Source organism: Moschus berezovskii, chromosome 14 (assembly GCF_049115385.1).
Source record: "Moschus berezovskii isolate FMDL1 chromosome 14, NW_MosBer_1.0, whole genome shotgun sequence".
NCBI classification, from domain to species: domain Eukaryota; kingdom Metazoa; phylum Chordata; class Mammalia; order Artiodactyla; family Moschidae; genus Moschus; species Moschus berezovskii.
The window spans coordinates 60,393,688-60,419,854 of NC_142473.1; the positions used below are offsets into that span (position 1 = coordinate 60,393,688).

Genomic DNA, 26,167 nt, shown 5'->3' on the forward strand with positions numbered 1-26,167 from the left:
GTGGAAGAAATTGGCTGGAATCCTGAATGTCCACCCTGCCCTGCCGTGTAACACCTCCACTCTATTCCTGCAAATCAGAGATGGGATTGGAGCCCTGGTCTTGGAAAGAGAAAAAACATAGGAGAAGGAGCTCCATGGTGGGTTATGGTGGAGGGGGGTCCCTGCAACCTGGCTGCCATCCAGGTGAGGAGAGGTCTGGCTGGAGACAGAGGCTACAGTGATGAGGGTATCAAGAGACTATGGGGATGACGAGGTCGAGTAAGGGATTGTGTACCCAGAAACCCAAGAGCCTCTAGTGGAGAAGCAAAAACAAAAACAAACAAACAAACAAAAAACCCTATTTGAATTAAGAAAAACTGATGGGCTACATCAATTTTAGGGTTCAGGATAAATATGCCAAGACCAATTATGTACTTTTTTCTATTCTGACAATAAACACATAAAAATGAAAATAGGAAAAATATTCCACTTATAATCTTGACCAAAAGTCCAAAATAGGTTAGGAATAGATTTAACAAGAAAAGCGTAGGGCCTATATGAAGAAAGCTATACAGTCTTGTGGAAAGACTGAACATGAGAACTGAATGTATGGGAAGAAATACCAATACTCCTGGATGGGAAGACTTAATATCAGAAATGTCAAAACTCCCCAGATTAGTTCCAAATAGAGTGAAATGTTTATATGGAAGAGTAAGTGCCTGGAAATAGCCAAAAAGTTATGGAAAATATTAACAGTGCAAAAGAACTTGCATTGTTTTGTATCAGAACAAACAGTAAACTTCTCTATTATAGGAATAGAGACGTAGATCAATGAAATATACAGAACAGGAAATACAGAAATAGATACCAAATATATATCAGAATTTTGGAGAAGGAAATGGCAACCCACTCCAGTGTTCTTGCCTGGAGAATCCCAGGGATAGGGGAGCCTGGTGGGCTTCCGTCTATGGGGTCACACAGAGTCGGACACGACTGAAGTGACTTAACAGCAGCAGCAGCAGCATATATCAGAATTTAGCATTTGACAGAGTGAGCTTTTGATTATTTAATACATGATGCTGTCACAATTATAGTACATTCAATTCAGTTCAGTCACTCAGTCATGTCTAGTGCTTCGAGACCCCATGGACTGCAGCACGCCAGGCTTCCTTATCCATCACCAACTCCCAGAGCTTACTCAAACTCATGACCATCAAGTTTGTGATTCCATCCAATCATCTCATCCTCTGTCATCCCCTTCTCCTCCTGCCTTCAACCTTTCCCAGCATCAGGGTCTTTTCCAATGAGTCAGTTCTTTGCATCAGGTGGCCAAAGTATGGGAGCTTCAGCTTCAGCATCAGTCCTTCCAATGAATATTCAAGACTCATTTCCTTTAGGAAAGGAAATAGTACATTCAGAAGCAAGTAATTTTTCCATCTTCATAATAATTTCAGATTATTTAAAGATTTAAATGTAAAAAAAGAAAATTTAGACTATATGAACAATCTGAGTGAAATACTCAAATTGAGAAGCTATGAAAGGAAAATGAGGCTCCCAAAAGCAATTTAGAACAAAGATACATTAGCAGAGTCAACAGACAGATGAGAGATTTGGAAAATGTATGTTATAAAAATGTTAGATAAAGTTTAAAACTGCAACGCATAGTGAGGTTTAACAAGCTGATAAGGAACCAATAACTCAACAGAAAAGTGACCACAGGACAAAAACAGGCAATTCATGGAAGAATAGATCCAAACAAGCAACAAACAAATGACAAACTGCTCAGATTCAGCAGTAGGGAAACGCAATGTAAAGTAACAACGAGTGACTACTTTACATCTGTAGCTATTATCCACATTTCTGGCAGGAAGCACAGGAAAAGATTATCTCACAGGTTGATTGTGGAAACATGAAACATCATTGCTTTTTTGAAAAGTAGCTTTATTAAAATTATGTATCATATATATGGGCTTCCCAGGATGCACTGCTGGTAAAGAACCCACCTGCCAATGCAGGAGACGTAAAAGACCTGAGTTTGATTCCTGGGTCAGGAAGATCCACTGGAGGAGGGCATGGCAACCCATTCCAGTATTCCTGTCTGGAGAATCCCATGGACAGAGGAGCCTGGCTAGCTACAGTCCATAGGATTGCAGAGTTGGATACAACTGAAGTGACTTAGCACAGCATGGCACAGCACAGCGTTATATATACATACATACATATCTGTCCATTGATGTAGAATCTCACTTGTAAGTAGTTATCTGGCAGCAATACAATTCCAGAGACTATGGGTATATGAACAAGGATGATTTTGCTGCATGTTTACAGTTGCAAGATATCAAAGTGTTTATCTTCTAATTGGTGAATAGTTGAATAAATTATGGAATAGTCACACTATGAATATTGCAAACAGATTCAGAGCTATCTGTTTGTTTGGTGGCATTTCCTCAAAGTATTGCTGAATAAAAAAGTAAGATGCAGGAAACTGTATATAATATGATCCCATTTTTATAAAACAATGATACATGCATAAGTGTGTTTGCATATATTTTAAATATGTCTGTCAATGGTGACTTGATCATGGAGAAAACATACAGGTTAAATAGGAGAATGCTCTGGTGGGCTTCCATCTATGGGGTCACACAGAGTCGGACATGACTGAAGTGACTTGGCAGCAGCAGCAGTAAGTTACCAAGGGTGAAAGAATATGGTTGGTGCAAACTGATATGGGTAACTCAAGAATGGTGGAGGGAGCCTAGCCCATCCAACCCTCCACCCCAAATTTTAAATCAGGGGCCTTTGGAACTTGACTCTCTTATCCTGTAGCCTAACCAGACCCCTACCCCACAACTTGACTCTTCGCACCCATCCCTTGGCCATTCCTCCCACCACCTGTTATGCATGGCCTTCCATATTTTTCTCCATGATTCTAGAATGGGACAGCCAATGCACTGAACGGAGGGGAAGGCCCAGAGGGTATGACGGTAAGGGTACTTTTTAATGCATGAAAATGGACCTCTGGGTCTAGAGTGCAGCTCTTGCAAATTAATGGGAGTGAGGGGAAGAGACTAGAAGGAATATTCATTCACTTACTCAGCTTTAGTTCTCCTTCTGTCTCAGCTTACAGACTCCAATCTCAGAGAGGACTTCTAGGTCCACCCATTTCATCTCCCTATTATTTCCTCTGATAACACTCATCATGATTTGCCATATTGTCTTTATTTGTGTGTGTGTGTGTGTGTGTGCAGCTGAGCATGCGTTTACTGTCTATTCCCAGCCATCCCCCAAAAAGCCAGCACCACCAGGGGAGGGAGCGTGTATGTACAGCAGAGGATGTCAACTGAATTAAACAACTTCCTACTCACTTATTCTTTTCTATTGACTCACTCTTTTATTAATTCCTTTATTCATTTATTCCCTTATTCATTCCAGAAACACGTTCTATTGGCCAACGACTTTTCCCCTGATCCGAATCTTCCACTTTCCAGGATGACTTTGGGGAGAGGGGGAGGCTGGGAGTGGGGACACGACTGCAGGATTCCGGGAATGCATCGACAACTTGGGAGAGCTGGGTGAGTGTAAAGCTCTCTAGGGAAGGAGGGAAGATTTCAAAAAGCATACGGTGCTGGAGGATCAGAGAAGAGGACAAAGTTGGGAGTGATAGGGTGGAGGCTGGGTAGATGGAGACTTCTTTCTGCCCCCACCACCCCCAGGCCCGCATCTTCCCTCTGCCCAGCGTTTGCTCTGCCAGGTAGAGGCTCTCCCCATCTCTGCATGTTGAAATCCTACCCTTCCTTGCAGGGCCAGACCAGATGTCCTCGAAGTCTTCCTTGACTCCTCCAGCTGCAAGGGCCGCTCCCTGCTGCAAACAAACTTCCAAAGTCTGGACCTCCCTCGTGGTACTGACCACTTCCTGCTTGTGCTATGGTGCAGCCCCTCCCTCTGCCCAATAGGCAGAGGCTCTGCCTGCCTGTTCCCAGGGATCTCAAGGGGCCCAGGGCCCAGCACCAATCGGATACTCAAGCCTAATGTGTGAGCAGAGCAGCACTGTGTGTTCAGAGGGCAGTGATGATGACCCCATTTTACAGATGGGGAAATGGAGGCACAGATGCAGGGCATGATTTGCTTCCAAAGCAAAGCTGCAGCACAGCCTAGGCTCAGCTTGCATGTCTGGTCCCAGGGGCAGGGCTCTTTCCAGGGCAGCTTGGTGGGAGGTGGGGGTAGGGTGCGGTGGGGTGGGAGCTGGGTCCTGAGAACCAGCAGGCCAGAGAGATTTGGAGTTCGAATGGCCAAGTTCAGGGAAAGCACAACTGGGGAGGAGCCAAGGTATTTATTATGCTTGGTCTCCAGCTCCAAACAGAGCTGATGGATGGAGCTGCTCCAGTTCCTATAAACAGCTTGGGCCTCCCTCCCCTCCATGTTCTCATCACCACAGCCCCAGCTGATCCCAGGGAGATGAGGGTGGAGGGAGATGACTGAGGGAGGGGAAGGAGAAGAGGAGAGTGGGGGGCAAGTGGGGGATGGAGAAGAGGAGCCAGGGTCCTAGAGGCAAGAGGAGCCGAGGGGAATGAGGATGGTGAAAGATTCCTCTTCCCCAGAGCAGTCCCATTGCATCTCCGGGGTCTGTCTGAGAAGCCTGTCACCCATTCTTGGTTTGATTTTGATCCCCACAAGACTTTAGGTCCTAGAGGGCAGAGCCATCCATTCAAGAAGCCTTTTCTTTGAACTTGCCTCTGTGCTGGTTCACGGGCCCCGGGGATACAGAAGGGACTCTGGGTAGGACCTCCCTCCAGGAGTTCCTGGTCTAGTGGCAGGTCAGGCCAGCACCCTGATGTTGCGGCCCAGGGCAGCCAGAGCTGTCAGTGGCTGGAGGAGGGAAATCAGGACAGTCTTCTCAGAGGAGGTGATACTGGCAGGGGTTGAAAAGGAGGGGTTTGGCAAAGGGGTCAGGGTGGGTGAGACATTTTGAGTAGAGGAGGTGGGAGAGAGCCGGGAGTTGGGAGGGTCGGGAGGCAGTGCCGCCTAATGGTTAAGATCACTGGCTCCAGAGAGAAGCAGGGTGAACCTAGGTTCAGTCTCAGCTCTGGCACTTGATAGCTGTAGGATCTTGAGTCTCAGTGTCTCTAAAGTGAGGATGACAATTACAGAAATGTTTTTAAAGAATGTTAGAATTATCTTTGACCATGTATGTCAAGTGTTCAGTGCAAGCCCCAACCTGAAGGTGCTAATTTAGTGTCAGCTTGGAATAAGAGGTAGGAGGCGGCCAAAGAGAGATAGAGCTGGAGGGCTGCAGGACCTGTGAGCTACTAAACAGCAAGGGCACAGAGAGCAGATAGTGGATCCTGGATTCCAGGGAGGGGGATTGAGCCAGCATAGGGAACCAACAGGGTGCAGCAGCTGGTGGGCCAGGGCTTCTGGCCCCCCGCCCTCCCAACTGGCCTGCAAGCCTAGCTCCTGCTGGGCCCTGGCCCTGGTGGAGTGCCGCAAAGGCTCACTGGATCAAGTGAGCCTAGTGACCTGGCACTGCAGTCTGTCTATGACAGGGCCTGTGCACTGGCCTCCTCTCTCTCTCTGGAACTTGCCGGATGCTCTGATGACCTAGTTGGCAGCTGTGTCCATGTTCAGCTAAAAACAGGAATTTCTGCCTCCCTGGGGGTCTTGGCCAGGTGAGCACACTCCTCTGTTTGCCAGGAAAAGAGGTTAGGGGCCTGGAGGCTCCCGCAGAGTCCTGGACTGAGTTCAGTCCGTGCTACTGTCCTCCCGTGGGCCATCAAGGAGCATCTCCTGTGTGCCAGGGCGTTGAGTCACATAAATGCTCACACTCCGCCCCCCAGCCCCATCCATGAAATCGGCATTTCAATTTTTCCTTTGGAGAGTAGGAGCTGGGAGCAGGAACAGAGAGGTGAGAGGCCACAGCCCAGAGAAGAAGCTGGGCTGGAGAAATCTCCGGTACTTGGGGGATGGAGGAGGCAGAGCTGGAGCCTGTGGGAGAGAAGGTGGAGAAGAGAAGGTTGGCACCTGCAGAGCGGGTGGTGTCTCGCTGTCAGGCAGCTGAGAAGGGGTGATGGAACCACATGAAGATAAGCACAGGGGGCTGCAAAGTGGGAGAGCCCGGGGGCCCACTCCCTGCCCTCTAGACTTTGCCTCAGTGCCCCTCGTCAGACTCCCACCCCCACCCCAGGTGAGGTGGCTCTTGTTGCTTCCTCTAGACCCCACAGCCCACACTCTCACCCTCCAACTCCCTTCTAGGAACCATGAACGCTCTTCTTCTGACCCCTCTTGATTCTTCCAAGTTAAACCCTGAGCAGCCTGGCTGCTCACTCTCAATCCTTCAGCCCGTGGGAGGTCTTTAACTCTCTAGCTGAGGAGGCCTTTGGGTCTCAGGGTAGCAGGACTGGATGTTCAGGAAGGCCTGGGGCTGGAGACAGAGATGTGGGCATCGTCAGAGCGATGGGGCAGCCACGTCAGTGAGGGTGATAATGTTCCTGGGAGAAGAGTCCTGCTGATTGCATTCTGATGGTTTGAGGAAGATGAGCACACAGTAAAGCCTCAAAAGGAGTGGCATCTAGGGTCCTAGATGTCAGGGGAGTGTCCCAAGGGGAGGGTGTGGGTGATTGGGGGATAGAGGCGGGCCCTACAGTGGAGGGGTCAGGGAGGCATGGTCTGAAAAGTACAACCTTGGTGACCTCAGCCCTGGGTTGGGGAGATTGCTGGGGACAGCTGGAAGTGGCCTGGAATAGATTAGGATGGAGGGGAGGGAGAGGAAGCTCCTTTTCTGAGAAGTTTACCCACGATGTCGGGAAAGGAAAGGGGAAAGTGGTTTAAGGGTCTTCGTACTGTTTTTAAGATGGGCAAGACTTGAGCACAGCTGAAATCTGCGAGGAAGACAGCAGCAGAGAGGAGAGGCTGAAGGGAGAGCAAAGTGAGAAAATAAATGAGAGAGGACAGGACATGCCCAGTGCTGCCTCTGGACAGGGTGGGGAGAGGGTCCAGAGAAAGCACTCGAATGCAGCTGCAGACAGAGAAAGGCACAAACAGGTTCCTGCTGAAAGTCACTATTTTCTTCGCAGGTGGGGAGTGGGGTTTGCCGAGTGTGAGGAGACAGAGGTGTGGCAGGGGACATGATGGTGGCTGAGGCACCAAGGGTCAAGATGGGGAGACCCAGGGCCTCGGTCTCCCAGCCAGGGGTCCTCAGCCTGTCTCCCCAGGGGTCTGCCATGAGGCTTCAAAGGCTGGAAGGGAAGTAGAGGAGGGCAGGGTTCAAGTGGATGCAAAGATTCCCAGCAGCAAGGAGGAGGCCGGCAGGCTGCACCATTTCTCCCAAATCATTTTTTAATACATTCATGTGGGTTACACAAAGAGCGGGTCCTGAGGCCTGGGCTGTGGCCTGGCTCCCGGGAGGTGAAAGCAGCATCGTGTAGTGTTTTCAAAGATCAGGCAGGAAGGGGCCCATGCCTTGCCCTCAGGCCTCAGGAAGAGTGTCTGTGTGCAGTGAGCACCTGTGGTCATGATCCTGAACAGGACTGGACCCACCAGCTGCCCAGTCACCACCAGGGCCCCCGGCTGGGGCCAGGCCACCAGGACAGGCTCTGGCCCTGCTCTGCCATGGACTCCCTGAGTCTCTGACCCTCTCTCAGCCTCAATTTTCTCATCTGTAAAATGGGGTGGACAGAGGGCCATTTTCACCATCTCATACTTTACCGAGCACCATCGTGAGCCTGAGTGCAGGCCAAACACAGTAAGAAGGTGACGACAATGACACAGAGTCCTGGGCTCATCCCAGGGCTTCCTTTGTCCCCAGGCAGCCCACGATTCCATGAGTTAGACCTGCATGGGATTTTTCGATGTATTTTTCTAGGGGGGTAAAATTCCCTGCATGACGAGGACCAGAAAGGGAGGTTGGAGCCAGCATCATCTTGTGATGTGACAGCCGAGAGAAGAGAGAAGGAAACTGCCCAGGTCCAACCCCCAAGCCCCTCAACCCTGACTCCCTCAGTGAGGTGTGAATCCACCTTTTTTCACAGGCTCTGTCCTGACTTGAGCAGCTCTGAGCAAGTCCCATTCTCTTCCTAACTCTCAGCTGTTCTATCTATGTACCAGGGAGGTTGGACTCAATGGTCTCAAATTCCAGGCTATGCTCAACAGAGGGAGGAGGAGGGAGGGAATTCAAGGGCTAGACGAGAAAAGGAGAGCCCACCCAGTCAGCAAAGGATGGAATAAGAGAAGCAGAGGCACAGAAGAAGGAGCGGGCCTGTGGCTGCCCGTCTTCTCTCCGCCCGCCTGGAAGAGAGGAAGAAGAGCGGGTGGGTGTGCCCAGATGCTCCCTGGCCCCGTTCCAGCCATATGGGGCCATTTCCTGTCCATCTTACAGCCTGCAGCCCCTGCAGTGGCCAAGTTCAGGCTCTGGACGCAGAAGGATGTGAGTCTGGAGATCAGTTCTGGCATTTCTTAGCTGGAGATCCCTGGAGGGAGACTGTCAGAGCCTCCAGTTAAGTGGGATAATATACCAACCTCAGAGGGTTGTCATAAAGAGGCAAATGCAGGCTCAGGTTTGTCACTGCTGCCAAGTGTGGTATAAAACAGAACCAGATACCTAAGGGTCTCACTCCTGGCTCACTGGCCAAGGTGGGGCTGGGCTGGAGCAGCGGGCCTGAGCAGGACCTGGGCAGGGAATGGGGGTGGGGGTGGGGGTGCTAGGGCAGTCATCTGGACCCATGTGAGCAACCTGAGGGTGCCAGGTAGGAAAGCGCCTGTTCAGAGCAGGAAACAGACCAGTCCAGTGCTGGGCCAGAGCCCAGGGAGACTGCCTCTTAACAGACCCTGCCAGAGCTGCCACAGCCTGCCTAACAGCACTGGATCCAAGCCTTACTCAAGTGGCTCCAGCTCTCTTCCGGTCACAAGCTCTTCATGTTCCAGAGAAGCTGAAAGTCATTATCAGAAGATGTGACAAATAGTCTGCTTGGAAATGTCTCAGACAAATCCTCTTGGCCTTGCCCCTTTCTTGCCCCAGCCCAGCCAGGGCAGGACTATCCATCTTCAGCCAGCTGGGGCTGCAGAACTTCAGAGCCCTGGCTTTTACACTGCACATGGTGACCACACACTCTGCGACCACCTGCCCACTCAGACTGGGCAATGCTGAGGGCAGGGATGTGTCTTATTCCCTGGCGCCCCCGGTGCCCAGGGAAGGGTGTGGCACAAAACAGATGCTTGGCAAAGATCTGTAGATCTGATGGGGTCAGCCTTACACTCTGTCACTCCTGAAACTGCCCAACTTCCGGCTTCCACAGCTGGACCACATGATGTGCGGCCTGAGAAGTGGGTCACTTACTGGTGCAGCAGGACACAGGGAAAGGAGCCCTGGGCTGGGACTGAGAGACCAAGGGTCTTGGACCCTGGCTTACTGTGTGATCGTGGGTCAATCCCCACCCTTCTCTGTGCCTCTGGCTCCCCGACTGCCCCAGCAGGGTCTCCCGACAGAGCCCGTGTATGGCCTCCAAACTCTAGGCTTTGTACTGTTGGCTGAACTTCTGCCGGCGCACACAGCAGCAGGTGGCCAGCGTGGTGAGCAGGATGGCAGACACCACCGCAAAGGTGAGAATGATGATGAGGTTGACATTCTTGAGACCCCCCTTCTCACAGTCCTCGGGACGCACATGACTCAGGGACACCTCCTCCTGAGAGCCAAAGCGGCAGATAAGGTCCTGAGTGGCATCCACGTCCACACGGCCCTGGTGCAGCTGGGCTGCCAGCCAGCCATTGCCGCAGCAGCTGAGGGGGTTCCCCTGCAGGTAGAGGCGTCGCAGGCTGTTCTCCAGGCCGCCCATGGCACTGCCCGGAAGGAGGCTGAAGCTGTTGTTCCTCAGGTCCAGCACCTCCAGGGACACGGCCTGTGTCCAGGCAGGCAGACGGCTCAGGCGGTTCTCGGCCAGATTGAGCCGCTTGAGGCAGCTGAAGCAGGGCAGGTCCACCTGCAGAATGGCCAGCCCATTGCCCTGCAGGGCCAGGACCTCCAAGGAGCCCTCCAGGCCCGCCAAGGCCCCTGGGGCCAAATCCAGCCCAGGGTTAGAGGAGAGGTCCAGCTCGGCCAGTGGCGTGTGGAGGAAGGCACCTGCCCGCAGTATCTCCATCTCATTGTCTGCCAGGTTCAGGACACGGAGGGAGGAGATGCCAGAGAAGGCCACGCAACCTGAGGGTCCAGGCTCAGCTGGGCCCCCGCAGGGGCTGAGCTGGTTCCCCTGTAGGTTAAGCCTCTGCAGACTGGCCAGGCTGGTGAAGGTATATGGGGGCAGGTCCCGCAGGGCGTTGTCCTGTAGGAGCAGCGTCCGCAGGGACCCCAGGGCCCTGGTGCCTAGGTCCAGCGTCTCCAGCGCATTGTGACTGACGTCCAGGAGCCTCAGGCAGGGCAGGGAGCCCATGGGCCGGGCCTCAAAGGCCCGCAAGCAGTTCCGGCTGAGGTTCAGGGAGCGCAGGGAGGTCAGGGGCTCAAGAAAGCCTTCCGGGACGAGCTCAATCTCATTGTAGCTCAAATCCAGATTCAACAGCTGGGAGAGGGGTTGGGTGCTGGCATTGCGGCTGGGGTTGGAGAGGGGCAAGGATGACCAGCCCTCGGAAGGCGCATGGAGGCCCTCGCCTCCACCCCGGGGTGGCTCCGCAGGGAGCCGGATGAGGTTGTTGGACGCATTCAGGTAAATGAGTCTCGGGAGTGCGCTCAGGTCGGGAAAGTGGAGCAGTTTGTTCTCCCGAAGGTCGAGCCAGGCGAGCTGGTACTCGGCCCGCGGCTCCGGCGCCGTCTGAAAGGCCTCGATACTGTTGCAGCTCAGATCCAGGACGCGCAGCTGCTGGAGGCTGAAATCGGAGATGCAGGTGAGGGAGTTCCTGGAGAGGTTGAGGTGCACCAGGCGGGGCAAGGCCTCAAAGGCGCCGTCCTCGATGTCCATCAGCACGTTGCTGTGAAGGTCCAGCCGCTCCAGCGCAGGTGTGCCCCAGAAGGTGCGGCGGCCCAGGCGCCTCAGGCTGTTCTCCGCCAGTGAGAGTGTGCGCAGGGCGGGCGCCTCCCCCAACAGCTGCTCCGCCAGGCCGCTGTACAGGCTGTTCCCCGACAGGTCCAGGGACGTCAGGTGCAGCAGGGGGCCCAGTCCCCCTGTATTCAGCGCCGTGCCCACTGCCAGGCGGTTGTGGGCCAGGTTGAGGTGCTCCAGGTGGGGCAGGGCCTGGAAGACCCCTGGCTGGAGGAAGTTGATCTCGTTGGCGCTCAGGTCCAGGTGACGAAGTGCCGTGTAGAAGCCCAGAGGCAAGGCTAGGATGCTCTGCAACTGATTCCCAGATAAGTTGAGGACCTCGATGTCCCGTGAGAGCACCGAGGGGACCTGGAGTAGGCCACGGCCCTGGCACCAGACCTCCTTGTCCACCTGGGGAGGGTGGGAGGGCAGAGAGAGCAGTGGGCTTTAGTGCATGCAGTAGGAGGTAGAACCAGACACTCGCCTCTAGGAAGGATGACTTGAGTCCCCACCAGGCTTGCCTAGGCCTCTCTTCTGTCCTCCCAGCATGCTTCAGGTCCTCCGCCCCAGCCTGATCCCCCTAGGTCTGCATGATCCCTACCCTGCTCCCAGCCACTGTCTTTGGTATGCAGTACAGCAGTGCTGGCATCAGGGAGGGACTCAAGGAAGCTTTGACGGGTAAACCATACAGATGATAGACAGAAGGAAAAACAAAAAAATTCTGTACTGATTATTGTCCTATGTTACACGAAACTAAGCCACATATCATTTAGAGTGACCTGGAGCCAATGAGGAGCAGGGCCAAGCTGGGACCCAGGCCTCCTTGATCCACATCCCAAGTTCCTTCTATGGACCCAGAGAGTTAAACTCACCCAGCTGATGTTAGATTAGAAACCACTTTGGGAGAAATGTTTCCAAAAAGGAAAAATGCTCTTTCCACTCTAGTCCTCTGTTTTAATTCTGGTCTCACACCCTCACGTCTCATTCAAACCCTCACTCCATGGGGCACAGCTCTGGTTCCAGAGCCTGCCTTCCTTGCTGACACTCCCAAGATGTGACCTCTTTCCTGCTGCCCCATCTGCCCCACCCCACCCCCACCCCATCAGTGCCTTCAGTTCCCATGGTCCAGTCCAGATGGGCCCCCAGAGATGGGGTTGAGGCAGGGGAAAAGATGACCAGAGTCCCAACCCATATTCTTTGTTGACAAGACTGATTTTGCTGTGTGAACTCCATCTGGTTCTGATCCAGAATGTAACTCATCCTTCCCCAATGCCTATTCAGCATTTTATATTTATTTCACATGACCCATGGTCTCATTGGATTGTCATGGTAGCCTGCCCATTAAACATGATCACCCCTCTCTAAGAAACCCAAGCTCAGAGAGGGGAAGAGAGGGTCTAGGATCACCCAGCTGGTGAGGAACAGAGCTAGTAGCTTTTGAACCCCAGTCTGTTAACAACCAAAGACCCCACTTTTGTCCTCCACCACACGTGCCTTCAGGGGCCAGAATTCTTTCCATGTGAATGCAGTCTCCCTCTGTTATTTCCGGCACACCAGGAACCCCAGCCTTTCCCAGCAAAGGCTCTGACTTCCATAAGCACCCAGCTCAGGCCCACTCCACCCCAGCCTGTCTCCACTGACCCCTTCTGATGGGTCTGCCAGCCAAATGCCTGGCAACTGCTCAGAAACTCCACTCTGACCATGCTGCCCTTGACTTAAACCCCTTCCAGGCAGCGCCAGGACCCTCAGCAGGGTTCAGCATTGTTTGTGGTCCCTGCTGACCTTCTCCCAGCCCACCCTGGCCCAGCCCACACCTGACCACGGCCCACTGCACCCTCCCACCCCGCCTGTCCGCCTCCTTCCTGCTGCTTCATGTGCTGGTTGTGCTCTGCCCACCAGGTCAGGACCGTGAGCTCTGCGTGCTGAGCACCAGGGTCTCCTCCACCCAGGAGACTTCCCTAAATGCCGGGCAGCTCGGGGCCTCCTCGGGCTCTCACAGTCCCTGCGCTTCCCTGTGTTTCTCCCTGTGACTACCTGTGTGTGGACTGGCCAGAAAGTGAGCTCAGGGCAAAGGGTTTGATTGAGTGCATGTTTGGACCTGGCCTTTCTGAGCACCAGAAAGTGCTCAGTACATTTTTCAGTAGATGAAAGACATCATCAGCTTCATACAGGTCTGAGGGACTGGCTCAATCACCTTTCTGAATGATAAAGAAAAGGGATGATCCATTCATTCAGGGTTTCCCAGGTGGCGCTAGTGGTAATCAACCTGCCTGCCAATGCAGGAGATAGGGTTTGTTCCCTGGGTTGGGAAGATCTCCTGGAGGAGGAAATGGCAACCCGCTTCAGTATTCTTGCCTGGGAAATCCCATGAACAGAGGAGCCTGGCAGGCTACAGTCCATGTAGTCACAAGAGCCGGACACGACTGAAGCAGCTTAGGACACACGATCCATTTATTCAGATTAGAGTCAAAGACTATTAGAGCGCAAAGGGTTCAGCCCACCCCCTTCCTAGATGGGGAGACCAAGCCTAAAGATGGCAGTAACCTGAATGAGGGCACAAGTCAGCAGCTGGGCCGACAGGGTAGGAATACAGCCTGGGTGTTCCCTGCCTGGCCCAGCTCTCAGCTTCCTCCCAAGAGCCCAAGGTAGGGGGAGGGATAGGGGGAAGAACCGGCTGTCTTCCATCAGGCATGTGTGACTCTTCCAAGTCCACACGGCACAGTGACCGGCATTACTCAGAGGCCCAGGGACAACCCCTGCCATTGGGCGCCAGTGCAAACTAGAATCCTCATACTCCAGCCACCTTGCCAGACCTGCCTTGCTCCCTCCTCCCTCACAACCTCTCTGTCAGCTGGGGCTACCGGGCATAGACTCCTCATCCATATTCTCAGCTCCCTAAACCACCCTGATTAAAGAACAAACAACAAAATGAACAGACATAACGTGTTGTGTGGGGTGAGGAGCGCTTACCCCATAGGTAAGTCCAGCCCCATTTCACCTCTGGATACTCAAAGGTTCCCTGGGGCACCAGCCCCTGAGAGTTGAGCCAGGACATAGAACTGGCCCAGTCCAGCACCCAATCCTGATTTCTGCCCAGTGCCCAGGACCCTTGTCACAGAGGCCCAGAGGGGGCTGCCACGAGGCAGGACTGCTCAGCTCTCCACTTCAGTCCAGGAAGGAGCTTGAAGGCCAGGGCAGCTCTCAGGACACCGTTTGTGGGGCATCCACTGCTCCCTGATCTCTGAGCCCCTAGCATGAGTGACTTATGTGGGGAGGGGTCTCGGGAGCATCCACCCTTAGTCAGGTTCTGAGCTTCCCTTGACAACCCCTATCCACTCTCTCTGATGTGCCAGGATGCCATTGCCCAGCTTCTTTTTCTTTTTTTAGGAGGGAAGAGGGTGCCTCTCAACCCCATCATACCATCTGCACACAGAAGGGAAGCAGGGCCGGGAGAATCACCCGGCAGTGGACAGCATGAATTTGGGAAGGAGGGGTCCGAATCCTGGCTCTGTTACTTCCTGTCTGTATGACCTTGGGGGTCACATCTCTTCTCTCAGCCTTAGTTTCCTCAGCTGAAAACAGGAGTTCTGGGCAGGACAAAATGAGAGATAGTCCTAAGTGTAGAGCAGGCCCCTTGCTAGCCCTCGGCATGTGGCCATTTCTTTTTACTACTGAAAAGCATCATAATGCCTTTCGTGGGAGTTCAGAAAGTCCTTTCCTGCCTGTTATCTCCTTTGCCCCAAATCCAAAGCTCACCCAGTTCCCCTCCGCCTGTTGGGAGGGGTGGCCCAGGCCCTTCCTCCCTCTGAGCCTTCTGCCCCAGGTAGGATGTGGGGCTGCATGTGGTGATGTCTGAGTCCTACTCTGCCCATTATTCTGGATTCTGGGAACCCTGGAAGGGCTCCAAGGAGCACGAGTGAGGTGGTGAGAGCAGACACTGCAAACCCCAGGGAAGTGCTACTGGCCCTGGCTGCTGGCACATGCACCTCCAAAAGCAGCTGCCCACCCTGTGTCATTAGGGCTTCCCCAGTGGCTCAGCAGTAAAGAATCTGCCTGCAATGCAGGAGAAGCAAGTTCGGTCCCTGGGATAGGAAGATCCCCTAGAGAAAGGAAATGGCAGCCCACTCCAGTATTCTTGCCTGGAAAAATCCCAATCCATGGGGTCACAAAAGAGTCAGACATGACTGGGTGACCAAGACAACATCAACTCTGTGTCATGAACTTCCAGTCCCAAGTCCAAATGAGGCTACTGGAGGGGCTGTCCCTTCCCCAGCCCAAGCTCTGGCCTTGACCTCAGTGACCGTCCAGCCTTACAGTTAGACTAGATAATCTCTTTTCTCTGTATCCCACAGGGTCACAGTAACCTCAGAGGTAGTTTCCCTGATCTATGAAAATGGGACAAAATGAATCACACCTTGTCACTGCCCTTGAGGAGCTCTTGGTCTGGTAGCTGAGTCAGGCATGGACCCATTTACCAACTACCCCATGTGCCCAATGTTGAGAGGGAGGGAGGCTTAGGACTGTGGGAGCCCAGAAAAGGGATGGCCTGGTAGGGGTCAGGGAAAGCTTCTTGGAGAAGCAGCATTTGACCTGGGCAGTAATAAGTGAGAGGCATCACAGCAGGAATACAGCAGTTGGGCTCAAGTTAAGGAGCCCAGTTAGGGAGGGGATTTGTCCCCAGGAGGGGCCCAGCACAGAAAAGCCTTTCCCAGCTGTCCACCCCAGGTTCCCCACACATACACATATTCTTCAGGGCTTCACATGTGGCACTGGTAGTAAAGAACCTGGCTGTCAATGCAGGAGATATAAGAGATCGATGTGGATTCGATCCCTGGGTTAGGAAGATCTCCAGGAGGAAGGCATGGCAACCCACTCCAGTATTCTTGCCTGGAGAATCCCCATGGACAGAGGAGCCTGGTGGGCTACAGTCCATGGGGTCACAAAAAGTCAGACACGACTGAAGTGACTTAGCACTCATGCACACATATTCTTTAGCAACCAGCTGGACCCACTGCCCTGTGGGGGAGGCTTGAGGAAATAGAGTCCCTACTGGCCTGAAGTGAATGACCTTGGACAAGTTGGCTAACTTCTCCAAGCCAGTTTCCAATTCTCTAAAACTGGAATAATTATACTTACCTGGCAGGATTAATAGAAAACAAGGCATTTAGACATTCTAGTGGGTGCTCATTAAATGCGAGGTTTAATGGCATTAAATGGATCCTCTTCTGAGCCCTCTAGCCTCTGGCTTCTGGAGCAGTAGGACACCCCAGGGGCAGGGGATATGAGGCGCTCTCCCTGATGAGGCAGAGCGTCTTACCTTCCTACAGGGCACCTTGTCTCGGTGTTGGGAGGTAGCCAGGCCCAGGGTCAGCACGGCCAGAAGCAGCAGAATCTGGTGGCTCATGGCTCTGCACAGTGCAGGAGGAAAGGGGAAGATGGTAAGACCACAGCTCCTTCCCACCGCGGGCTCCCACCGCCCCCTCCTGTCTGCACCTGCCCTCAGGAAACCCCAGACCACAGCGGGAGCTGGACTGAAGGTGCTGTAAATGGGGCACCTTGTGAAGGTGATGGGAAACAGGGCTGTAGACCATCACAAAGGGCCTTTGGTGCCAGATGGAGGAGCTAAGCCATTATCTTAGAGTTTTTAAGCAGTGGGTGACAAGGTCAGATTTGGATTTCAAGAGGCCCCATCGGGTGGAAGACATTCTGGAGGAGGTGAGCAGGAGGCAGACAGACCTTAAGGGCTGCCCTGGGCCAAGTTCAGGGCTGGGTTTCTGACTCCAGCTCCACACAGGCCACAAGCAGTTCCCCCATCTTAGCTCTTCAAGTTCCAAACGGAATTCCTCAATCCCCCCACCCGCAGAACTTTATTTTGCCCTTTCTCTTTTGATTTTCTGATCCCCGAGTCCCTGCCATTGTTTGAAGGCTGGGCCTGGAGCCTTGAGAGGAAGCCCCGCCAGGAGGCCTGCCCTGCCCCCAACACTGTGGCCCATGGACTTCCCCAGGAACAGGCTGCCAGGCCCTTAACTTTCACTGAAGCCTCCGCCTCCACAGTGGGACACCCAGGCCTGCTGGGCAAGCCCTTCTCTCTGTGAGCAGCCTGGTTGAGGTTGAGGGGGACCACAAAACTCCCAGATGGGTCGCATCCCAGTGCTGCTAGGGGCCCATTCACTGAGAACCTGGGTCAAGTGCTAGCAGCACACAGCTCAGTCCATCAATTTCATTCATTCATTCCTTCACCCCCGTCTTTACTGAATGCCTCTTCATGTCTGGCTCTGTACTGGGAACTGGGACACAGATAAAGGCCCAGAAGTGACCATAATATAAATACATACAAAACATTAACAAGGAGAGACATATAATGCTCTCCAAGAGCACTGGACTCAGAGTCACCCACACCAGACTGCTTCCTCTGTCTCCTCCACTTACCTGCCTTGTGACTTTGTACAAGTCGCTTCACCTCTCTGAGCCTCAGTTTCCTCTTCTGAGGCTAATGCCAACCTCACCAAGTTGTGTTAAAGATCAAATGAGATGTATTCTATGAAAGTGTCACACACAGAGCTCTCATGCACTAGGCACTCTTCTCGACACTTTACAGCTATGAACTCATTTACTCTTTCCAATAATTCAATGACCTGGTTTTATGATCACCATTCCCACTGTGCAGACAGGAAAACGGAGTCTCAGAGAAATTAAGCAGCATGCCCAAGGTCACACAACTAACAAGTGACAGACCCAGGAAGTTGGGTTTCTGGATCTGTGCCCTTAACCTCTATGCTATGAGGTCTCCTGCAGGCGCTCAATAAGTTAAGTGCCGAATTCTGAATCTGAGGGATGCTTTAGAAGATGCATTTATAGAACTTTTATGGGCTGAGTCTTTACTGTTAGAACCCATAAACATCCTTGCTATGAATTGTAAATGAAGGTGGGTGCTCTGAGGTCCTTCCTTGTTCAGATAGGCAAAGAACCCAGTGGTGTCTTTTAAGCCCTGTTCCCCGGGTTCCCCCGGGGCCATGGGCCCCCTTCCCCACAGCTGTTCTCCCTCTCACCTGCATTACAGGTTGGGCTTTCACAGGAAATTCTGTTCTGCTGTTTAAAAAGCAGAACATCACCACTCTTTTGAAACCCAGTATACTCAGAATTGAGTGGAAACCCTTCAGCAGGGCCTTCGAGGCCCTTGAGAAGTGTGCCTGCCTTGCCAGCTCTCCTCTCCAGCTTATTTCTCACTGTCCCGTCTCCTATTCTGTGTTCTGGAAGCCTCGAATTCCCTTCAGTTCTCTAAGCATCTTTTCACTGCCCGCAACCTTCACTTCCTCCCCTCTATTGTGCTGAATGCCTCCTCATTCTTTGGGTCTCAGCCTAGATGTTACTTCCTCCAAGAAGCCTTCTCTGGTTCTCCAAGTCTGGGCTATATATTGGCACCATGCATTCCATCAGCCCCTGGTTCCCTTCCCTTTACCCCCTCCCCCATCACCATGGGACGCGTCCCCAGGGCAGAGGGGCCTTACTCTCCGCTGGGACCCATCTCACACTGTGCAGGTCAGGGAAGGCACTAGGAATCGACATGCGGGCACCTCGGTGACATGGTGACGCTGGAGAAAGTAGTTTCTCTCCTGACTCTCCCTTTACCTCCCTGCCACACTCCCTCCCCTCATCAGCAGGTTCTGTCTGCTCTTCCCAAAAAACCAGACTCTGGATCTGCCTACCGCCCCGCAGACAGAGGCGCCACCACAACCCTGGGCCTCAGTCCCAGCAACACCTTGTTTCCACCCTGACCTCTTTCAGCCTGCCCTAAGCATAGCAGCCTGAGTGATGTCTTTAAATCATGTATCAGACCACGAATCTCGCTGCTTGAAAACCTCCCATAAAATCCAGATGTGCACAATCTCCTCTCTAACTCCATCTACCATTTGCCCTTCCCTCACCGAGTCCTAGCTTTCTCGCCATTCCTCAAGCAAGTGCCCTCTTGCCTTAGGGCCTTTGCCCTGCTTGCTCTCTCCACCTCCCCAGATCTGCATGTGTTTTACTGTTTTCCTCGTTTTGGTTGTTTCCTAATAGTTTATTTCTTATTCTGAGAACAGGGATCTAATAAACAGTGCTCACTAAAGATCTATTGAATAGACAGCAAAGTGAGGGGTAGCAGTCCACTGCAAAGGGCTGTGGTAATGATAAGGTAGGTAAGGATAAGGTAAAGATAAGGGAGGACCTGGGTTAGTTCTGAACCTTCCCAAAGGGGCTCTTGTTTCCTGTTCCCCTGCCAAATCCCATCCTATCTCTCAGGTCGGCACCTGAACATCCAGGGGGGCCCTTCCCTGCAGCACGTGGAACTATGCCCTGCCATCCAAAGGAGAGGGGCCCCTTGATGGTGGGCACCCTTCAGCAGTGCCCAGACACAGTGTGTACAATTTGAGGGCTACTCGCTTTCAAGGGGAGGACTGGGATCACTGAGACCAGGCTCCCATCCTGACTCTACTGCTGACCAGCCCTGTGCCCTGGGGCACGTCCCTTCACCTTTCAGGGTCTCCATGTCCCATCCGTAGAGCAAGTAGCCTGGTTCCTGTTTTGCCACTGTTTGGCCCCAGTGGTTGTGATAATCAAGCAGAGAATGGCTGTGAAGGTACCCTGGACACATATTGTCTTTTCCAGCAGGGACAAACTCGCAGGGCTGAGCAGCCCAGGCAAGGTAAGGAGTGCTCAAGAGGAAGGCCCCCGGCCTGCAGACAAGTGACCAGGGAAGAGGAGGTACAAAACATCCTAGGACTCTGGGAGGAGAAGTGCCAAAAAATTATGTATGCGTGTGTCAAAGTGCACGTGTGTGAGAGAGTGGGAGGGAGAGAAATGAGGTGGAGGGGCACTACCATTATTAAGCCCATCTCTAGTGTTTAACGGAGAAGGCAATGGCAAGCCACACCAGTGTTCTTGCCTGGAGAATCCCAGGGACGGGGGAGCCTGGTGGGCTGCCGTCTATGGGGTCACACAGAGTCGGACACGACTGAAGTGACTTAGCAGCAGCAGCTAGTCTTTAAGGATGTTAGATACACTTCTTAGCACTTGACACGTATCATTTAATTCTCACAACAACCCAATGAAGGAGGAACTAGAATTTCCATTTTACAGATGAGAACACTGAGACTCAGAAAGGTAAAGTGACTTACCCCAGAGTTACCCAGCTCATAAGTGTTTTGGGATTTAGCCCAGATCTGTGTGTTGTGTTTTTTCCCAGCAGGTGCTGAGCTGCCTGCCTCCTAGAAAATTTGCCCACGAGGAAAACCAGGTTCAGGGAGATGACTTACCCAAGGTCACATAAGCAGTTAATGGCAGAGTTGGGATCAGAATCCAGTCTGCCTGCCTCCTAAAGCTAGTGTTTCCTCAAGACCAGGCCAAGATCTTTCTAACCCACTCCACACATGCCCCAACCCACACACACAGCAGCAGACAGGCTCACAGTGCCGAGCTTCGGGGTGCTCCTGGGTGCTCCTCTCCCTCCTCTCAGCCTGGATCACCGGCAGAGTCGGGTCCTGGGAGAGCTGCTGTGGATGTTCCCAGCCAGCAGTGAATCACTAAGGGCAAGCCCCGTTCTGGAGACATGTGCAGCCCACGGGGGAATTAGACCTTAACCCAAAGGAATGTGTCTGTGATGGCGGAATTTCAGGCAGCTGAGGGTGGGGGTGGGGGTCCCTCACGTCCTACCACCCATGAAGAGGGCTGGCTGCGGAAACCCTAGGAGAGAGGTGGGTGCCTCATCCTCTGCACCCCTAGAGATGGGCTGGCTATCTGGTGCGGTGGGATGGGAAGACCCACACACCCGCCCCCAGCCCCCAGCCCCCAGCCCCCTCCCCGCCCCGCCAGGGTTAGAGGGCAGAGACAAATCCTGAACTGCCCTTGACTAGCTTGTCTGTTCCCGGGGCAAGTGCCGGCCTCTCTGCGGTCGTTTTCCCATCTGTCAAATGGGAACGCCGGCCTCGCCCTGCCCTTCGCGGGAAAGATCCGCTGAGCTAGGAGCCTGGGGCCGAGGCAGGGTCGACCCTGGCCCCACGCACAAAGTACTGGGAGGGGATTGCTGAGGATCAGTGTCTCGATGAACCAGCCCCAGCCCAGCTCCGCGCCGGGTGCTCGAGAGGGGCTCGGCGGGACCGCCAGTTCCCCGAGGGGCCGGCCAGCCTCGCCCGCTGGGCGGCTCCTACCTGGCTCAGCGCGGCCGCCGCTCCTCTCCCGGGCAGCCCCGGCACATTTTGCGCAAACCTGCCCTCCCCGTCCCAGCCCGCGCCAGACCCCGGGGTCACGGCCCGAGGAGGCGCACGGCCGCTCCACCGCCCCACGGGATCCCGACCCACGAGAGGGCGACCGGGGCTCCAATTTAAATACCTCTCCCGCCGACCCGCCCCACCACGCCCCCCTCGGCCCGGCCGCGGGGTCCTAGCGCCCGGCCGGCGCGCCCCCGCGTGCCTCGGTTTATCCGGAACCCGCGAGGGGAGGAAGCGTTTTCTCGCGGCCGAAACCGCGAGGCTGGGGAGGGGCGGGTCGAAGAGGACAGGACGAAAGGACCGGGAGGGAGAGGGGTCCCTAAGGAAGCGCGGGGCCACCGAGGCCGCCGCCGCACGTGCAGTTCGTGGCCCCGCGGGGTCCGCAGGGGCGGGTGGCTCTAGCAGCCACAGGTCCGCAGAGGAAATCCGGCCTGGCCCCGATTTCGCCCGCTGTTGGCGCCGCCGCACTTAGGGGAGGCAAACAGGAGAGGTGACGGCGGGGCTGAACACGGAAGGAAATGACCCTTCACTGGCCCTGGGGCGGCTACAAAGGGGGTTCCCCCACACCGCAGCCATCCCCTCTGGTGGGTCCACAGTCCCCTCTCTGGACTGTGCTGTAGTGTTCAGAGCCTCCTCCAGCGTCTCCTGGACCCACGAACAGCTGTAAGGTACCATCTAAGTCTCCAGAATTCAGGTGGAGAAACAAGTTAGGGATGGGGTCGTCGAGTATAAATAAAAATCACCTGTCTGGACTAGTAACATCCCCGTTTGGGGAAACTGAGTCTCAGAGAGGTTAAGTGGCACATCCAAAGTCACACTGACTATAAGAGAAAGGGATTTCAGCCCAGTCTTCACAAAGCTAGCTGTGCTGTGCTCTGTCGGCTCATCCATGGCCTATCTTTGCGACCCCATCGACTGTAGCCCGCCAGGCTCCTCTGTCCATGGGATCCTCCAGGCAAGAATACTGGAGTGGGTTGCCATGCTCTCCTCCAGGGGATCTTCCCAACCCTGGCCAAACTGAATCCCTGTTTCCAGCACCATCTTACTCAGGTTGTCTTCAAGTGCTGTTCAAAAAGTAGCACAGTGGTATCATTGTCTTTTACACATCTTCCCAAAGCCACCTCCTCTTCTAGATGCCTCGACCCTGCCAAATCACAGCTGCCCTGCCCTGCTGAGTGTGGACCCGAGGGAGGGGTGCCAAGCGGAAGAGAGTCACAGCTATCCTCCAGACCCCGGTTCCAAGGGTAGTAGAGAATTCCTCTTCCACCATGTTTCTCTTCCATGATGGTCACCAGCCCTGAGAATAGCACAGGGTGCCCCATTTTACAGATGGGGAAGGGACCACCCAAAGCCTTGTGGTAAATCAGGGTGAAGCTGGACTTAACAAGCTGAGTTCCTTGAATTCTCGATGGCAGCTGGCTTTCCTTCCTCCCATCTGGCTCACTGTGGGTACAGGCCTGGGCAGATGGGGACAGCTCAGAGATGACAATCTGTGAACACTAGGGGAACAGGGTGGGGATGGGGCAGGGCCTAATGTAGACTCAGAGGAGGAGCTCGGCAAAGCTTTGCTAAGAGGGGACCTGAGCTGCTAGGAGAGCACGGGTAGGAAAGGTCACAAGACCTGGGAAGGATGTCCACACCTTCTTCTCCTTCCTCGCCACCAGGAACCTCAGATCTATGCTGATGGAGGGCCCTGCTGGTCATCACTAATATTCCCCCCACCTACCCCCAGCTCTAGTCCTCCTCTCATCCAGTGGAACCTCAGTTTCCCCATCAGTAGAGTAAGAAAGATAGTAACTTCTTCTCAGGTTGGTGCCTAAACTAAGAATAACGGACCCAGCCTGGGGCCTGCACACAGTGGTTGTTAGGCAACTTCTGGCTGTCTTTATTGTGCTGATTAATGATGCTTCTGCCACTCCCTGTGGGCTTCCTTTTCCAGATCCTTGTCCAAGGGGCCAAATGCTGGGGAAGTGCCTCACAGCAGCCCTGCAGCATTAGCAGAACATGGCTGAGCTGGAAACAGACAGTTCTCAGGCTCTCCCACCCAACCTGCTCCCCCCCCCCCCCCATCCAACGCCACCTCACTCTTCTCTGAGCTGCTGCCAAGCAGAAACTGCTGGGCTGGCACAGAGCTTTGGCTGGGGCTGGGGTAGGGCGGGGCTGAGGCTATGTCGGGCTGGGGGAGAGCCACTCTCCCCCTCCCACACGCCTCCAAAGACTGTGGTTGTGATTAGTCAGTTCACAGGGGTCCACCTCACTCAGTGCCTAGATGGGGCTCCCCAGGAGTTGGAGACAGATGGGCAACCAAGCGCGCCTACCCACTGCAGATGCCTCTGGGGACCGGGGCCTGAAAGCGGGAACCCCATGTGCTCAGCACCCCTTCCTTCATCTCTTCACGTCTTCAGCGATCACATTGCTGTGTGACTTTTGGCATATTGCTTGATCTTTCTGACCTCAGCTTGCTGATCTGCAAAGTGAGACTAATAGTAACACCTGATGTTCTGGCTTATTGTGAAGCCCAAATCGCAGAAACATGTGTAAACATCTGATGAGGGCCTGGCCTGTGATCCTTTCCCAGGAAGCATAACCTCCCTTCTGTGGCAGGTCCCAGAATCAAAATGTCCAGGACACTCTTGTAGAGCCCCCAGACCAGATGGGAGGCAAATGAGAATGTAGGATGATGGAGTCCAGAAGACTCACAGGCCAAGTCCAGGAGTCGAAACTAGATATGAAGGGGAAGGATAGGGCAGGGTTGAGCAGGGTCGGATTTTCGTGGCAGCTATGTGGAGGGTGGCTTTCTTTTAAAGGCCACCAAAGCCAACATTCCATCCGATGTTGCTTAGTGCCTACTTGCACCCCTCCAGCAATTCTCCCAGACAGCCCTTCCATGGGAGGCTCAACTTCAGTGTGCTGGTATTTTTGTGGAAATGCTTCTGTTCCCCCAATCATCTGTCAGTGAAGATAGGAGACACATCTTTTCTTATGTCTCTAGGACTACCATTCTGAGATGAGAAAGCCCTTCAGGCAACAAGGCAGGCTCAAAGTTCCCTGGGAGGGTTTCTGAGACCAAGATGATACCCGAGGATCCCAAGTAGGTGTGAGTGGCCCAGGAAGGCAATGATGTACACAACCTGTGTGACCCCGGACAAGTCGCTAACCTCTCTGAGCCTTTCTGGCCTCATCTAACCATGGAAACGGGATGGGAAGGACTGTGGCACCTGGATCCCCAACTTAGTTTCTGCTGCCCTTTTTACTGAACACCTGCTGCAGGCCAGTCCTTCATCTCCTGTGGCAAATGAGGGTAAAGATAACCACAGACAGCCTCAGGTATCTTTAGTCTCAACTACTGACTTGGAAACTGAGGCTCAGAGAGGTCAAATAACTGGCCCAAGTCACACAGCTTGGGAGCCAGGAACTGAACCTGGATCTCCAGACTCCCAGACCATTTTTCAATGCAAGAGTGTGGCTCTCCTCACTCTCTGCCTTGCCCAGCACCTCTGCGGGCCCTGGGGAGTCAGGGAGTTCCCTCATCAGCCCCTTTTGGGGCCTTACTTTCTGTGGGAAAACCCTGGGTTCCCCAGTTCTTCTTTGCCCACCCACCCCTTGCTTCCTAAGGCAGCTAGGCTTAGAGCATACCAGCTATAGGCCATCCCCCCAGCAGGACAGTAGGATAGGAGAGCAAATGCTGGTGGGTATCAGCTGTAGGGAGTTTGTGAGCCAAAAGACAACATAGGGTGCTTCGGAAACAAATCCTGATAAAGAGACAGCTGGAGTGTCCCTTCCCCTGAAAACTAGCCTGCGTGTTTAACGGGAATAACGAGGGCTGGTAGGACCGGGCGAGGTGCCAGGTACTTCACTTGTGTCATCTCCTCCTCACAGCCACCTGACAAAAGGAGGACAACGGTTGCTCCCTTTTTACAGAAGAGAGACCGAGGCTCAGAGAGATTCTGTGACTTGCCTGTGGTCACACAGCTAGTAGGGCAGGACATGGCAGCCCTGCGCATTGAGTCCTCAGAATCCAGGGCCCCCTTGCATGGCCAGCTTGGCTGCTTGTCTGCTTGGAGCCATCCATGCAGGGGAAACAGGTGCTGGGTGCACCCTGTTTACCCTGCGGCCACCACACAGGAGGCTCCTGGCTCTGACTCCGGTCAGCGAGAGCCGGGGCTGAGGATCTGGAGGCTCCCAGAGACCCCGAGGAAGAGGGGGGATGTTAGGTGAGAACATCTGAGAGTGAGTGAAGCCGGCAGGGCAGGATCAGAAGCGTCTCCACAGCTTGACTGTGCTGCTCTGTGGACCATGAAACCACAGCTTTCTGCAGGCCTCGGGCTGCTGGGAACCTGAGGCTTTGTCCCTTTGAGCCTCACAGCTTTTTTGTCTATTTTAACCATTTGAAGATTAAACCGCATGAACCCTTTTCTTGAGGATCCAGAGTTACCAAGACAGGCCTTCGTTAGGGTCCATGATGTCATAAAGTGTCATGTCCAAGTTAACACATCAGCAACAGAACCAAGCCCAGCTGAGACAGCTGCAAACACGTGAACGCCCCGAAGGCAGCATTAATAAGTGGCAAAGCTGCTGTGGGGCAGCCCCCTCACCCAGCAAGGGAGCTGGGCAGTCATTCTCTCTTAGCAGTCTCGATTTCTCATCTGTCAAATGGGGACAGTCATTCTGCTCTCTTCAAGGGGGTGTTGAGAGGATGACTTGTAGAAAGCCATGGAGTGGGAGCTGGGTCAATGTGACTGACATGGTCTTCCTCACATAAAAGCCTGTGGAAGATTGAAAGGACCTGTGGACAGATGGGGCACCCAGTGGTGGGGGACAGTGATGGGGAGGGCGTGTGTTGGAGGGACCACAGCACTGTGGGCTCAGGACCCAGGGCAGAGGTGTGTCCCAGACCCTCAGGGGAAGGGCTGTGGCCCGAATAGGACAAGCCATAGTGAGGGGACC

At 53.8% G+C, this 26,167-nt stretch overlaps 2 protein-coding genes across 6 annotated transcripts in view; both read right to left on the reverse strand.

Moving 5' to 3' along the window:
- Positions 1-1,884: 1,884 nt before the first annotated feature.
- Positions 1,885-21,319, reverse strand: LRRC32 (leucine rich repeat containing 32). Of its 5 annotated transcripts, XR_008685639.2 has the most exons (5): positions 21,161-21,319; positions 16,294-16,384; positions 8,849-11,387; positions 2,662-5,961; positions 1,885-2,594 (listed from the first exon to the last, which is right to left on the reverse strand). XR_008685639.2 is itself a non-coding variant. In XM_055423736.2 (4 exons), exons 3-4 carry the CDS (start codon positions 16,378-16,380, stop codon positions 9,480-9,482), a joined length of 1,995 nt encoding a protein of 664 aa, XP_055279711.2. In that variant the 5' UTR covers positions 16,381-16,384; positions 20,422-20,588; positions 21,161-21,311; the 3' UTR covers positions 7,294-9,479. The 5 variants fall into 5 exon arrangements, 4 of the variants coding, with proteins under 4 accessions (XP_055279711.2, XP_055279709.2, XP_055279710.2 ...); XM_055423736.2 differs by lacking the exons at positions 1,885-2,594; positions 2,662-5,961 and adding an exon at positions 20,422-20,588 and having other exon boundaries at positions 7,294-11,387; positions 21,161-21,311; XM_055423734.2 differs by lacking the exons at positions 1,885-2,594; positions 2,662-5,961 and having other exon boundaries at positions 7,294-11,387.
- LOC129553663 (guanylate cyclase D-like) overlaps positions 21,044-26,167 on the reverse strand; it is a 60,106-nt gene continuing 54,982 nt past the window's right edge. Inside the window, 1 exon segment of the mRNA XM_088843393.1 lies at positions 21,044-21,687. Within this exon segment, the coding sequence (XP_088699519.1) occupies positions 21,044-21,687 (644 nt within the window).

Excerpts from the sequence above, each read along its gene's own strand:
- LRRC32 (XM_055423734.2), bottom strand. The coding sequence starts at position 16,380 with ATGAGCCACCAGATTCTGCTGCTTCTGGCCGTGCTGACCCTGGGCCTG. Across the intron at positions 11,388-16,293 it reads ACAAGGTGCCCTGTAGGAAG|GTGGACAAGGAGGTCTGGTG; the intron begins GTAAGACGCTCT and ends CACCCTCCCCAG.